This window comes from Neolamprologus multifasciatus, chromosome 14 (assembly GCF_963576455.1).
Source record: "Neolamprologus multifasciatus chromosome 14, fNeoMul1.2, whole genome shotgun sequence".
Taxonomy (NCBI): domain Eukaryota; kingdom Metazoa; phylum Chordata; class Actinopteri; order Cichliformes; family Cichlidae; genus Neolamprologus; species Neolamprologus multifasciatus.
The window spans coordinates 7,888,418-7,903,168 of NC_140452.1; the positions used below are offsets into that span (position 1 = coordinate 7,888,418).

Here is a 14,751-nt window from a genome sequence, read left to right on the forward strand (position 1 = left end):
CACGTAGATGGGTCAATGGACAATAAAGACACACAGAGCAATTCAATTAACTTCTTTTTATATATCATACATAAGACTGTCTTAATATAATACAAAGGGCATTGTCATAAACACAGCAAAGTCTTGACTAGATCTTACAATCTGTGGATACATGGACTTATCCTTTCCCCCATGCTGTTCAATTCTATAGTGCATGTTGCATGTACAAAAAAAGTGAAAAAATGTGAACTCAAAAATGAAAAGGATAAATCCAAATTAAATAAGAGGATTTCAACTTCTGTCGGGTGTTCAGATATGTCAACAAGTATACGTGTTTGTGTGTAACCCACAAACTGAACAGGCTTATGAACGATGGAACCTTTTTTTTTCTCCAACCATGTGCTTCTCATATAACCAAAAAGTAAGGTTTGTGATGTACATGCACTTACAATATACCCTGTGAAAATTATTAAGGTTTGAAGATCTAGCTTTCCCTGTTTGATTCAAACCCTACCTCATAGTGTTGTCCTGATGTAGTCAAGTACCTTTGCCAAAAGGCAAGGTTTTGCCACTAAGAAAACAGGAGTTCCTGCCCACTGAATGGTCACCAAATTGACAAACATAATCAACATACCAGCAGGAGCAAGGTAGTGAGTTCTATACTTCCTTTATTAAAAAAATATAAGTATATACATAAATTCTATTTCAACTATTAAAAAGGGGCTGCATTTCATGACAACTGCTCTAAATAAGAGGTCAATCAGCATGATCTGAAATAGGCGCACACTTACGAGTCACTGCAGTCAAATTTTTTTTCTTTCAGTCTTTATTTTTGGAATGTTTAGTACCAGTATGAGTGCCAGCAATAAAAACCACCGGCTAATTCGAAATTTCTCAAATTCTGCGGGGTATGAAAATGATTGCAAATTTGCAAGTATAACCTTGACATCCAGATAAAACTCCAATCTCAATATAGGTAGCTTTACATTTGTGTTTATGGAAAATGCCAAGCATGAATTCGTATGGTGGTTTTCCTTTAAGATGACAACAGCATGACCTGTGTCCTGCCCTTAATTTGAAAGGTGGCTGTGGGCAGGGTTTCTTTTCTTTTTTTTAATATCTAATTTCAAAGCTGGTAAGATGAGCAACAGAAGAAAGAAAGCACTTCAAAATCCCTGATATAAAAAAAATAAAAATAAAAATAATAATAATAAATCTGGTAATTGACTGTAATGTTTTGAGGACATGCATTTCTGCCTAGGCAAAGCATGTTATTGTGGGCTGACAGACACCCTTTCCCTTTGAATAGGACAACAATCGTGGGGATCTGCCCTACCAAATCAGAACAATACCATTCAACACAAACTGGTTTGCCACAGTCTTGCTTCACGGCAGAAACTAGCCAAGTTGACCAAATGATGTATGAAAGGCAGCAACACCCTTTGAAATAGTATGATGGGGGCAAAAGAAAAACGACGACACAGAAATAGAACGCATTAGTCTCCTTTGTTTTGTGGTTTTTTTTTTTGTGTGTTTTGTGTGTTTTTTTGTTTTTTTTTAGTTGTTTTTTTTAAACCATCAGCCTCTATCTTGCTACTCCGGAGCCTGCAGAGTAACTACCAAATTCTCTAACATACCAAAGTTTTAAAAGACTCCCAAAATAATCTACCAATTAATATGGAAACAGTTTTGGTAAAACGTTGCAAACAAATCTGGCCAGAATACACAATAGCCAACGGTCTCGACAACGGTCTCCAGTTTTGCTAAAGTAATATATTGCAGCTGTTTGTGTTGACGTTAAAATAAGATCTTGATAAACTTTGCGTCAAAGTGGTGAACTGCTACATTATTGGTTACAGACACCTATATGCTATAAAACAACTGCTTTGGTATAAAAACATATCCAAAGGGAAAATAAATTCTTGTAAAATTCACAGCATAATTTGAGGAGAAAAAAGGCAGTCACTTAACTCATTTTTTTCTTCAGTTTCCATGTTTTGGATGGAGAGACTTGTGCAGGTGGTTCTGATGAGGAACTACATGCAGAAGGGGGGTAAAAATAAAACATAAAAGGGTAGACTCTGGAATAGTTCTTTCCACTGCAAAATCCTTAACCAGTAAATTTCAAGGAATTAATGTTTAGGAGGTTGTTGTGTACAATAAGACCCTGTTATGTGGGGCCCTGCTGAAGACGAAATCTTTGTCGAGAAAGGCCTCAAATTACCATTCGTGTTTACCTTTTCTAAGTTGTTTTAATTTCTTTAAAGAATTAAGGGCTGTCTAGAGAGAAAAATAGAGAAAAGCCATCTTAATTCAAATGATAATGTCCAGCTCCATCCCATTCCAAGTCCATGAGTCATAAGGCCAAAGGGTTATCTAGAACCAGCCACTGACTGTCTTCCTTTCACTGGGCTGGATCCTTTCGTCTCCCACGCCCATCGCTGCTCTCGCCTGTGCCGGGCCCGGTTGCAGCTTGCAGGACTACGGGGCCTCTAGGCCTGAGGGGTGGTGCTTCCCTCTTATTGGACCCCGGCTGGTGCCAGTATCCACCTGCGGGGTCTCCTCTCCACCCGGCCAGCACACGCATAGGGACTCCACTGCTATGTGCTCCCCTTTGACAGAGTTACACAATACCGACCAACAACAAGAAATATCACCGCAAACACTTCCCCTCATTGTCAAGCTACAGGATTTACAAGCAGCTTTTTACGTGAAACTTCACAAAACAAAAAAAGGGCAAAATAATTAAGAACCAGTGAAACAGTAATGTCAGGCAGTCCATGGTTTGAACCGAAGGAGGACGCCAAGCATTTCATCACCAACAGCTACCTGCAAAACAGCTTCAAACTTTGCTCTGAAATGCTCCTTAGAAGATTTTGCCACATAATACCATATGGTGATTACTTGGTGGTTACATGAAACTGGTGAAATGGTAAAATGGATGTCTCAATCTCACTATGGTTATTCCGCAGTATTATTTTGTGCCTAATGATTGCAAAAGAAAAACTGGTGAAAATTACATATATACTTTTTAACAAAGGTTTATCTCTGTAGTAGCGGTTCAGTGATATCTCCCTTCTGACGTGAGCAGCTTTTGTTCTCAACACACCTTGTAGTAAAAAACACCACCTTAAAAATGACGCACAGGGGGAAACACACAGCAAAATGTCAATGCAGTCACGAGCTGGCCATAGAACTCTGCTGCACACACACTCCAGTCATTGGAGACTCTTCCCGGTCCATGCCCTGCCTCATGCCCAGGTGGCCTTCCGCTAGGTAGTGGGCAGGCCCTGTGTTCGTTCCCATGGAGAATGCAGGGTGCGCTGCCATGCCAGTCTCCTGCCGTGGGTTCGAGAAGGCACCTAGCCCCATGCTCAGCCCACCATTCTGACCAAAGTCAAGGGCTCCAGCGGGCAAATGGCGGAGCTGGTAGGCCTGGTTGCCATGGTTCCCAGTGGAAGAGGACGATGTAGAGGAAGAGGAGGCAGAGGAAGACAGGGAGGTCATGGACAGATGGCCATGAACCACCTCCATGGAGTCCTGTGTCGAGGAGCTGTGTGTCGGGGAAGTGTAGTGGCGTGGGCGTGGACGTGTAGCCATCATCTGCCCATGGTGGTGATGAGTATGTGAGTGGGGATGCAGGGCCTTAGGGTGCTGAGGTGGGACATGGAAGGTGGTCTCCTGGACTGGGTGGGTCTCTCCAGTGACTGATTCTGGTCCGACGCCACCTCCCCACACCAGCGGTGGTGGGTAAGGCTGTCTTGCCTGTCAAATAAGAAGAGTCAGTAGTGGAATACAGCTAAAACCTTTCTTTGAGAACATAAACTAAACAAAATTAAAATTCACAATTCAGGAACTGTGACCATTTCTGACGAGTAATACTGATAATAAAACACCACATCATACATGAAAAATAAATTCAAGAATATTTTTGATGAGTGAAGGAAGTCTTGTATGACACTAATAGGAAGTCATTTGTATGAAATTTAAAAAAAAAAAAAAAAAAAGCTATTAAGTTTTGGTTTAACCCTTTAAAACCGGTGGGAGCGGGCACGCTCTGTTTTGCGTAACTATTTTTAAATCCCGGTAGCACTGCAACCACGTAAGCTAGCGCAATAATTTTTTTTGCATATGAAACCGGAGGAGTTGTACTTGCATCTCATGCCATCAGCTTGTCCTAGGTCACGGTTTCCTTCCACATATAGCTTTGCAAAAACTGCATAAAAAGCGCTTGCAGCAACAAAAACATAATATTCCAGAAACACGCTTTGCCGATCCGATCAGCTGTTCATAACACTTCCTATGTTGGAATAGACGTCAGCGCAAACTTTTGCATGTCCGCCATTACCTGCCCGAAACCGGAAGTGACGTCATTTTCGCGGAAATGTAGTTTTTTTTTTACCATATAGCCTCATGAGCCTATACTGGTGTTTTTAAGTTATCTTTGACTTTATGACTTTCTGTGTCGTTTCTGGGATGCTTAGGACTCATATTGCACTGCTGGAAATAGTTTATTTTGATGCATATGCTGCTTTTTTGCAAATTTGCATTATAATATTTATTTTCGTTTTTCCTGCAGTATATAAAAATTGGTGTATTTCAAAAATAAAACTATGAAGACACTCAAAATAAATTTCCTGTGGTGGGAAACTATTTTGTGCAACTTTTTTGTATTTACAGTTTTGAGGGATAAGCCTCTTAAATTTCTCTAACTAGAAATATATGTTAAAAAAGCAAAAATGATTTTCAATTTTTTTGTAGTTTATTGCACTTTTTTTTGCAATTTATGTAATTACTATGCACTTAATGCATACATATTATTAAAATCTGGGCTATAATGGTTGTATTGATGTATAGCAACTTGAAATGCTCCCAAAAATGGCACTACAGCATGTAAAAATATAATATAAGCTCTGGCGGACTTGGTTCTATGGTAGGTCTTAAAGGGTTAATCAACCAGCATTCCAAGAACTTAGTACAACTTTTTAATTTTCAGCTACCTTACTGACCTGTGGGCAGAGGCTGTCACCATCCATGGCAGGCATTGCCGTGCCGAAATGTCCTCCACTATGCAAGTGGTGATGGGTAGGGTCTGATCTGGCTCTGCCACTGGTACTTGTCCCAGATGATCCTCCTGAGTTTTAAACAAAACAAAAGCCTCAGCAATTCAAATATGTCAAATTCTGTCCCACACAGCTGTATAGGTTTCATACCATGTTGTTTTTCTTGGTCATTTTACTTGTGGTAAGAGTTAAGAAATAGTTTACAAAAACCGCATTTTACCAAACAAAGTCAGCAAATTTTTGGGTTACTTAACCATGTTACCTAATGCAACAACATACAGATGTACACATATTACTACTTAAAAAGGATTAACACTGCACCCAGAATCTGTAGCTGGTGGCCGTTACCTGAGCTAGAGGAGGTGCTGGAGGTGGTTCCTGAAGACTGGGACTGCTCTAATGCGGGGCTTGTAGACACACTACTGCTTGTATTGGTCCCCTCATCCGCAGTCTTCTTGAAGAAGCTGTGCTGCAGGGCATAGTAGGGCTGGATGCGGCTCTTAGGGTCATAGTCCAACATCCGGAGGATCAGGTCCTTGAACTTCAAGTAGTCAGCAACAGCATGGCCAGACTCCCCCGCCCGCCGGCCACCTGGACCCCCTGTCTCCACACCCAAGATGGAGTGGAGCTTCCGCGAAGCTGGAGGCTTATACTATTTAAATCAGAGGACCGTCACATTAAAGGCAACTCGTGTATCACCAAAATCTACAGTAATGATTCCAGAACATTCAACAAAACAAATTGTGGCAAGAGTACATCTGCACAAAGAAAAGAGCTCACCCTTTTGCCATCTTTGGTCTTCTTAACACTCCATGTACCATCCGAAAGCTTCTCAAAGAACTTCCTGGCTTTTGGGGCTAGGTCCATTATGTGATTAGGCGGGATACCAAGAACCTCAACTATTTTGTTCATCTGGTCCACCTGGACAAAGTGTTAATAATAAAGTTACTTCTTGTCATGCTGACAGAAAGGAATATTTGACAAAAACTTTGACATTTCTACTTGCAACTTAAAGCAGACTGAAGACTTCTTATTAATACATTAAGTTAAATATCAATCTAAAGATGACTATTCTTAAACATTTATCTGACATTTTAAAGAAAAATGTAAACATGAGGTGGAAGCTATTGCTATTTGTTATTATTAGTGGTGTTACAGCATAGAACAAACCTAAGTAGCATTTCACATTTTTTTTTACCTCATTAGCTCCGCTGAACAGAGGTTCCCCAGTGTGCATCTCTACCAAGATGCAACCCAAGGACCACATGTCAATGGCCAGGTCATAGGGCATTCCCAGCAGCACCTCTGGGGAACGGTAGAAGCGACTCTGGATATACTGGTATATCTACAAAAAGGGTAAAAGAACAGGGATAATGAGACCTTTTATCTAATATAACACCAAGTGTTCAGGGGGGGAAAGTTTATGGCACACTTCCCAGAGATATTTTTTTATATATGTTGATTTGAACGTTGCTAAGGAAATGGTAAAAGTACCCTTTGGCCCAGTTGGCATGAGCTGCCAAAGTCCACTATTTTGATGGCACTCCTCTTGGGGTTACAAAGGAGGATGTTCTCAGGCTTCAGGTCACAGTGGATGATGCTGAGCTCAGGTGTGGCCAGGAAGAGTAGCGCCGTGCATAGCTGCTGGGCAAACTTCCGGGTGAGATTGAGTGAGACGCCACGGAAGTTGGTATTTCGGAGCAAGTCGTATAGATTGTAGGACAGCATCTCAAACACGAGGCAGAGGTGGTTCCGAAACATGAAGTGACGCTTTAGGTGAACTGCAGCAAACCAAATTGTACCCATATGAGTCAAATACAGAAAAAGCCATTTTAACTTCTTTGATATGTTTTTTATGATCAGATGCAAATTTCAAGAGTTGATTACCAATGTAGTACTTCATCTCGGTATCATGTTTGTTCATGAGCTCTAGGAGCCGCACTTCAATCTGGGCTTGATTGAGGAAAGCTTTCTTGTTCTTGATGATCTTAATGGCAACCCATTCCTGCTCTGCTCGGTCATATGCTTTCACAACCTAAAGATGCCAAAAACAACAAATATTATCGTTTCCGAAAATTACTTGCCGACTGTTAACCACAGCTAAAAAACCTACAGCTGTTGCTTCACAAATCTTCTGGTGATACAGATGAAAAGTAAACCATAATTTTCTCATAAAAACCTGCATTTTCTCCATGCCATGATTCAAATCATGTGTATATGGTGCACAATGTATAAATTAAGCACCTGTCCAAATGATCCTTTTCCTATCAAGGAATCAATCTCATAGCGGTCCATCCACTTCTCCCCATTCTTGACGATGTAGTCATAGTTGTCATCGTCATAGCCGTCATTAAAGACCTTTCTCTCTTTTTTGTGACTGGAGTCTTCACCCTGACCCTGTTGGTGCCGTCGCTTCTTTTTTGCATAATACACCTATAAGTTTAAAAAACAGTTCACATAAGTTTCACTGACTATTACAATGTAAAAAGAACGCCAAACACTTTTAAGTATTCTTTTTTTTTAAGGTGCAACAATTCATCGCTTTAATAACAAAATAACAATGAATAGAACAAAAAGGCTGTCAGATCAAGGTGACACCTTCCTATATCTTGTTTTGTCTGACCATCAATTCAAATTCTTGATATATTAACACAATATCACACATGACAAAAGAAACAGTAAATATAAAAGTATATACAATTCTACTTGTAAAACTAACTGAAACATGTAGTAGAACAATAAGAATACCAGCTTATTAATTTCAAATTTAATTATTGCAGCTCTAGATACATGTAATGAAAACAAAACTAACCTCATTGATGTGTTTGTATGTTTTGATAAGGTCAATGGAGAGCTTCCTCAGGGGAGCTGAAGTTGGGTCACGAAAGCACTGGGGCATGTGCCTCTGAAGCATCACAAAAGGGAAATAACAGCATTTTAGAGGGGGGAAAAACTATACACAGCAGCTATGGATGATACAGCTCAGTGTTAAAGGGCTATCATTAAATGCACTATAATTGATTTTGCACAATATGACATGAACAGAGTGAAGAAAACATTTCACAAGCAGCTACTCTGCCTGGTGACAGCAACAAAAGGTGAACTGGACTTTAATAAACCACAAAAAGTATTGCCGGGTTAAGATGAAAGGAAATCCAGGAGGTGGAGAAGGGTAGGGTTAGTGTACCTGATTGGCAGTGAGCTGTGGTGTCTGGTCGCTGTACGGTAAGACCGTAACAGATTGGTCAGTGCTTGGCTGGTGGCGGTCACTGTACTGCTGGTGCGTATGGGGCATTGGAGCAGCCATCTGAAGACCAGCAGTGTGTAAAGAAAAAGAGGGCGCAAGCCGGACGGACGAAGGTTTGCATGCTGAAGTCTCTCCTCCTGGAAGAAATTAACACTCTTTTGAGTTGCAAAATTAACTGATTCAACATTATAGGTAAGAAAAGAACAAAAAATGTAATAATCTTCATTTGAAACTATTGTATTACCTCCTCCACACAAGAGATGTGTGGCCAAAAAGACAAAGTAAAAATATATTTTCTACTTACTGTACAGACAAAATACAAATGGCCTTTTTGTTTTGCTACTTAAACAGGCAATGCTTCCCTTAACACAAAAAAGAACCTAAATTTAGCTTTGGGAAAATAAAATAATTATGCAAATGATGCATTTCTAGTGTTTATATGTATAGTGAAATAAGATCGTTCTTTTAAAAAAAAAAAGAAAAGAAAGGGGCAAAAATGATGTTGAGAATAGGATGAATACATATTTAAGAGAAACGTCAGGTTAATACAAAGTGTCTTTTGTTAAACATTTAAAGCAAAAAAAAAAAAAAAACAGCATTAAAGGATTACCACAAAATAAAATACAATAGTAACATATTAACCTTTGTGAAGAAAAAGGAGCAAAACAGCAGGTTTAACAGTGAAAAGGGGTGAAAATAAAGCATCTCCACACTGTACAGTGAATCATCCTTCATTTTAAGCCAGAAGGAATCAAAAAATTATTAAATAGCATGTTCAGCTATCAGCATCTCTCACCAGACAACACAATTCACCAGTGCTACACAGTAACCACTATTCAGAATCCCAGCAACAGCACCTAATTAGCATAGCCTATCACCACAGAGATACAGCGTGATTTGGCAAGCCCATCAATGCACAGACCAATCACAACGCAGTATGCAAATAGCCTACTTTTGTTGCCAGGGCAGAGCTGCTCCCATTTTCCAATGAGAAAACAAGAAATAAACAAGAAATAAAATTGAACTTTGGCACACTTAGACGTTGCTTTCAACACAAGAGCCTGACAGCAAAATAGCTGCACAGCCCAAAACCTGCACTCCATCTGAGAGCGTTACAAAGCTGACCCAGCTTTCGAAAAGCAAGAAGAAAAAAAAAAAAAAAAAAAAAAGCACATCCACTGACAGAAATAAGAGGAACTGTAAGAAGATGGAGCACAGTCAAACACTATTTGAAAAGTAACACTTATATTTCACTTTTATATACATATATAGACACACTTTACAACATATTTTAAATTTAAAGCACTTCCATTTGTCATAACTACTTTGTTTTACTGCTTGTTCAGTTCAGACAAAAAAAACTAAACAAATTTTAATTACTTTGAGCTCTGCAATGAAATAATTGCAATGAATTAAATGGTAAATTCTGTACTGACAATTCTTAATTATTCATCCTTACTTGACTTTTTTACCCCCCTTAAGAGAGTCCTACAAATTTTTTGAGTCTGAATTTAAAACAACAACAAAACTGAAAGAGAAGCTCCTAGAAGAGCACTACTTCCTCACCAAAGGGTTAAGGCTTAATATATGGCAGCTAACCTGGATGCATCTTCTCCTGTAAAATTTCATATCATCCTGGGAGGAGAGTCCAGCAGCAAACCACAACCCACTACAAAGAATAAAAACAGAATATCATCATTGTGCATCTTTGGTGGGACTTAACTTCAGAGTGGTTAAACTTTTCATAAGAAGGGACAGAACTGCTAGACAGCAGAAGACACCCCAAAACTTTAAGAAGCTCACTTGGGGTAAATGTGTTAATGGAGGGAGTTTACAAACAGACCTCAAATTTGAAAATTTCAAGCTACTTGTGCTTTTACTGTAAAGATAGTTAAGACCCAGGAAATTACATATTTGAAATACTTAGTACATATAGCTCTTGTGAAACTTCTAAATAGTTCTATCACAGACATTAACTAAAACAGGATTTGCATTGTTGTGGATCTAGAAGAGCACTTGACCTCCTCTCAGAATGTTCATACCGATTTTAAAAATATAATCTAAATGGGGTGAAATTAAATACACAATATTTTAACTTAAAATAGCCATCTTCTACTGACAACCCAACTGGCCTTACTGCCATTACTGTTTTGACAAAGAACTGAAAAAGTTTGGTTTGACAGAAATTCACAAACACAATGGCAGGCACTATACTAACAAAACTAAGAGGTAAAATTGTCATTTAATAAAAAAAAAGACAAACCACACAGGTCTATTTTAACACAAAGCCATTTTGCAAGCGCACTTGTGGCTCTTTAGTCTCCCCTAAATGTCTGATTCTTGTTAATTTTCAGTACTGACATATGAACAGTTCCTTTCCTGGCTCTAGTCATTACGGCATCAACGGGCCTATTTAGGTGTAAATATAACGACAGCTAGCTTGCTATTACTAGCCGTATCATATCATAAGTGATGGCTAAAGACCTCTATAACAAGTCTGCGTGTCATCTTCTCACGCCCAACTGATTAGATCCATTCCAAAGCTGAATCAAACGAAACCAACCCAAAACAATTAAAAGCCTAACGCTCGTGTATAAAGACCGTCGCCGGGTAGCTCTGTACTTACAGATGATGGGGTAGCGCTCGTCATGGTTGGAATTTAGGAAGCATATTCAGTGTTAATTTGCGGCCAGTCTTGCTACATATCGTTCGTGTATGTAACTCCCAATTCCACGCATAAATGACAAACGTATTCAGGCTCACGTTACCGTTAGCAGTCTAACTAGCTAACGCTGTCGTCGTTAACGTTACCCTGAAAACTGCGGGACAAGCAAGCATATCTCTCACCAATCCAGTGTTAACGTTAGCTAGTGACGCTGTGTGTGCAGCCAGCGGGTTGTGGGGCCCATTCAGCTGGTTCGTCAACAAGTCAGCGTTAACCATTAGCCGAGATAGCCGATTTAGCTACGAGGCGTTAGCCTGGTTAGCTTCCGCACTCCATTGCTGTAAAAATAAAAACTACACCTCTGCAAGTAATATAGTTAGACAGTAATTCACAACGGAAATATGAGCCAACAGAGCAACATTTTCTTCAATCCTACAATGACAGTCTAATATCGCAGGGCTAGCTTTAACGTTAACACTGTGCCAGCATGACTCTTCGTCTAAACCCACACAATCCGCTGCACCCCTCTCTCTCTCTAGGTTAGTCCAAAAACCAGTTCGGATGCTGTTTCTGTCTGACATTAATAATCAGTTGACCTACTGACTGAAAGCAAACGTTATAGGTGGCTCCAGCGGAGTCGGCGCCGCCACAAAACGTTAGCTAGCCGCCATACCATAAGCTACCTTTCTTAACTTCACGATCGCGTCCATCATTGTTAACCATTGACGTTACACACAACATATACATCCACGAAAGCGTTAACCTGGACGCTTTCGCAAAGGCTTTTGCTCACCTCTGATGGCACGATCTTCATTTAAAGTCCAATAACCTGTATGATGAGGAAACTTATCCAGCTTGAGATTCTCCCCTCCCTGCACGGTTAGCGAGTAATGTTAACGTTAAATCCAATTCCCCCGTCCTCTGACCGGCTAAAATAATTCGCCAGCCAGGTTCATTGCGCTCTTCATGTCCCAAGCACTGTGGAAAAACATCGCCTGTCGAAGAAACTCTTGACTAACGTTACTATCAGCTGATGACAAGCGACATGCTAACGTTAACTAGCACGCATAACTCACCAGCTAACCTTAGCGAGCTGGCTAGCTAGTTGACAAAATGAACGCAGCTAACATTGGCTAGCTGTAGCTTCTGTGGCTAGCGTCAAGCTAACGAATCCAGCCACCGCTAAATAAATGTTCTGCCAAATTCAGATTTTTACGCCGTCTTCGCAAATTTGGCGCTGGCCACTTCGACAAACACAAGAACACAGTTAAATCCGGAGTATTTTAAACGTGAAACGGAATCCGTGTCCTCTGGTAATTTTGGTTAGGAATTTTGTGTCAATTTTCACAAAATGGCGCGCGGTCCAAACCTGCGCAGTGAACCGGCCCGGTGGACCAGAGACACGGACAACTGAGTTAGTGCGGCGCCGCCTAATTATTTCAACTGTGTTAAAACGTCGGTCTCTTGATCTTCTTAATCCGATCCACTAGACGCATTTCGATATCCAAAAACGTCAGACATATATCCACTGACAGCATTATTCCGGCGGGAAGGGAGAACATTTGAAAAGACTGAGCTGGGGAAAAAAACCCTCCTGACAAAATGGCGATGCTCTAGCTTGTTGCCATGGCAACTGTCAATCAAAAAAAAAAAAGGTACCCGGATGTACCAATGACGAATAAGATCTAACTGGCCCGAGTTACAGGACACACATAACTCCGGTGGTGTCCCTGTCTGTCTTTTTCCACCGCGTTTGGCCTGTTGCTATTAACCAGAAGAGATTCAGTATTTAGCTGTATCTTTAGACGGTTATTTTCACCGTCTAAAGATACCGCTTCGTACAGCAATATAACCTCAAATAGATTCTAGCTCAGCCAACAAATGGTCATAATAACAAAAGATTAATAACGTGTAAACGTTTTATTTCTTTAATATCTATCTTTGTTTAAAAAAAAAAAAAGTCATTATTAGACACAGTAACGATGAAATGATGAAACTGTTTAATAAAGCATACACTGTAAAAAGTTTTGGGGAGTTGCTGGAATTCCTCACTTCGCAAAATTGGTAAGTTAGTAGGTAGAATCTTTAAACATTTTCACTGAACATCTTTATTAATTATTAATTAAATCTGTTTGCTAAGCAAAAGAATTAGCGTCCTTTCTGATTTTTTTTGTTTCTCTTCTTTGCATGCATTCACATCTTTCAGATAAACAAAATAATTTTAAGATTGTTTTAATTCGTTGGGCATTTTTCAAGCATGAGCGACTTTTTTTAAGGACATGCAAATCTCAATCAAATTTAGTCTTGAACTTTCACTAGGTCACTCTAAAAACCTAATTTTGTTATTTTTTATATTTCAAATCATTGTCCAGCTGCATAACCCAAGTGCCCTTGATCTTCATGGCGCTACCTGATTGCTGGACATTTTCCTCATGAATTTTCTGCAAGAGAGCAGACTTCATGGTTCTATCAATTAGGGCAAGTCGTCCAAGGCCTGAAGCAGCAAAACAGCCACAGCCCATCACAATACCACCACCACGTTTAACTCTTCATATGAGTTTCTTTTTTAAAAAAGCTAGTTTTATACCAGATGAAATAGAAATCAAACCTTCCAAAGAGGTCCGCTTTTGTCTTGTCAGTAAACCAAATATTTTTTCCCAGAAGTCTTGGGGATCATTGGGGATCATTGGGATGTTTTGTTGTTTATTGTTGAATCATGAACTCTGACCTTAACTGAAGCAAGTGAGGCCTGAAGTTTGTTAGATGAGTTTTTCTGTGATTTCTTGGATGAATCGTTGATGTGCTCTTAGAGTAATTTTGGTAGGCCAGCCACTCGAGGAAATGTTCATCACTGTTTCACGTTTTCTACATTTGTGCATAATGGCTGTCACCGTGGTTCACTGTAGTCCTAGAGCTTTAGAAATGGCTTTGTAACCCTTCCCGGACCTATAGACGTCAATGACTTCTTTATTTCTCAGCTGTTTCTTTAGATTGTGGCATGATGTGTTGCTTTTTGAGATCTTTCAGTCTACTTCTCTTTGTCAGAGAAGTTCTGTTTAAGTGAAATAGGCTGAAAGATTCACTGGCATTAATCAGGCCTGGGTGTGACTGGTGAAACTGAACTCAGCTTGCCAAAACCAAAATGTGGTTGATCACAGTTAATTAGTGATTTAACAATGGTTGTCCACACGCCACCAGCAGCAGCTCTATGTACAGTGGAACTCAGTTTGAGGACTACTGTGGTTGACTGCATTCCTTTTTTTTTCTCTGTTCCTGCTAAAGGTTCACAATGAATGGTTAAACTTTTTTTTTTTCACTGCCTGGTTATTGTGGCCAGACAAATTCACTATAGCAATGTTATAGTGAATTGTTTTTTATTGTTTTTTCTCTTATTTTCTCTTATTCTCGAACTAGGGGCTGGAGAGAATGTCCATAACTATCCATCCATCCATCCATCCATCCATCCATCCATCCATCCATCCATCCATCCATCTTCTTCCGCTTTATCCGAGGCCGGGTCGCAGGGGCAACAGCCTAAGCAGAGAAGCCCAGACCTCCCTCTCCCCAGCCACCTCCTCTAGCTTATCCGGGGGAACACCAAGGCGTTCCCAGGCCAGCCGAGAGATATAATCTCTCCAGCGTGTCCTGGGTCTGCCCCGGGGCCTCCTTCCGTTGGGACATGCCCGGAACACCTCACCCAGGAGGCGCTCAGGAGGCATCCTTGTCAGATGCCCAAACCACCTCAGCTGGCTCCTTTCGATGTGGAGGAGCAGCGGCTCTACTCTGAGCCCCTCCCG

At 40.3% G+C, this 14,751-nt stretch overlaps 1 protein-coding gene across 5 annotated transcripts; it reads right to left on the reverse strand.

The window, feature by feature from the left end:
• Positions 1-41: 41 nt before the first annotated feature.
• dyrk1ab (dual-specificity tyrosine-(Y)-phosphorylation regulated kinase 1A, b) lies at positions 42-12,584 on the reverse strand. 5 transcript variants are annotated; one of them, XM_085183994.1, is made up of 13 exons: positions 11,748-12,584; positions 9,889-9,958; positions 9,242-9,260; positions 8,230-8,426; positions 7,855-7,947; positions 7,287-7,475; positions 6,930-7,077; positions 6,537-6,823; positions 6,241-6,387; positions 5,823-5,963; positions 5,391-5,694; positions 4,989-5,113; positions 42-3,744 (listed from the first exon to the last, which is right to left on the reverse strand). In XM_085183994.1, exons 2-13 carry the CDS (start codon positions 9,916-9,918, stop codon positions 3,157-3,159), a joined length of 2,268 nt encoding a protein of 755 aa, XP_085040120.1. In that variant the 5' UTR covers positions 9,919-9,958; positions 11,748-12,584; the 3' UTR covers positions 42-3,156. The 5 variants fall into 5 exon arrangements, with proteins under 5 accessions (XP_085040120.1, XP_085040121.1, XP_085040122.1 ...); XM_085183995.1 differs by lacking the exon at positions 11,748-12,584 and adding an exon at positions 10,916-11,741; XM_085183996.1 differs by lacking the exon at positions 9,242-9,260.
• Positions 12,585-14,751: the final 2,167 nt, after the last annotated feature.

What these genes read in the sequence shown, in the direction of transcription:
- dyrk1ab (XM_085183994.1), bottom strand. Translation starts at nt 9,918, where the DNA reads ATGAAATTTTACAGGAGAAGATGCATCCAG. An exon ending in CATACAAACACATCAATGAG is followed by an intron (nt 7,476 to 7,854) that starts GTTAGTTTTGTT and finishes TTAAACTTATAG; the next exon opens with GTGTATTATGCAAAAAAGAA. An exon ending in CGAGATGAAGTACTACATTG is followed by an intron (nt 6,824 to 6,929) that starts GTAATCAACTCT and finishes GGTTTGCTGCAG; the next exon opens with TTCACCTAAAGCGTCACTTC.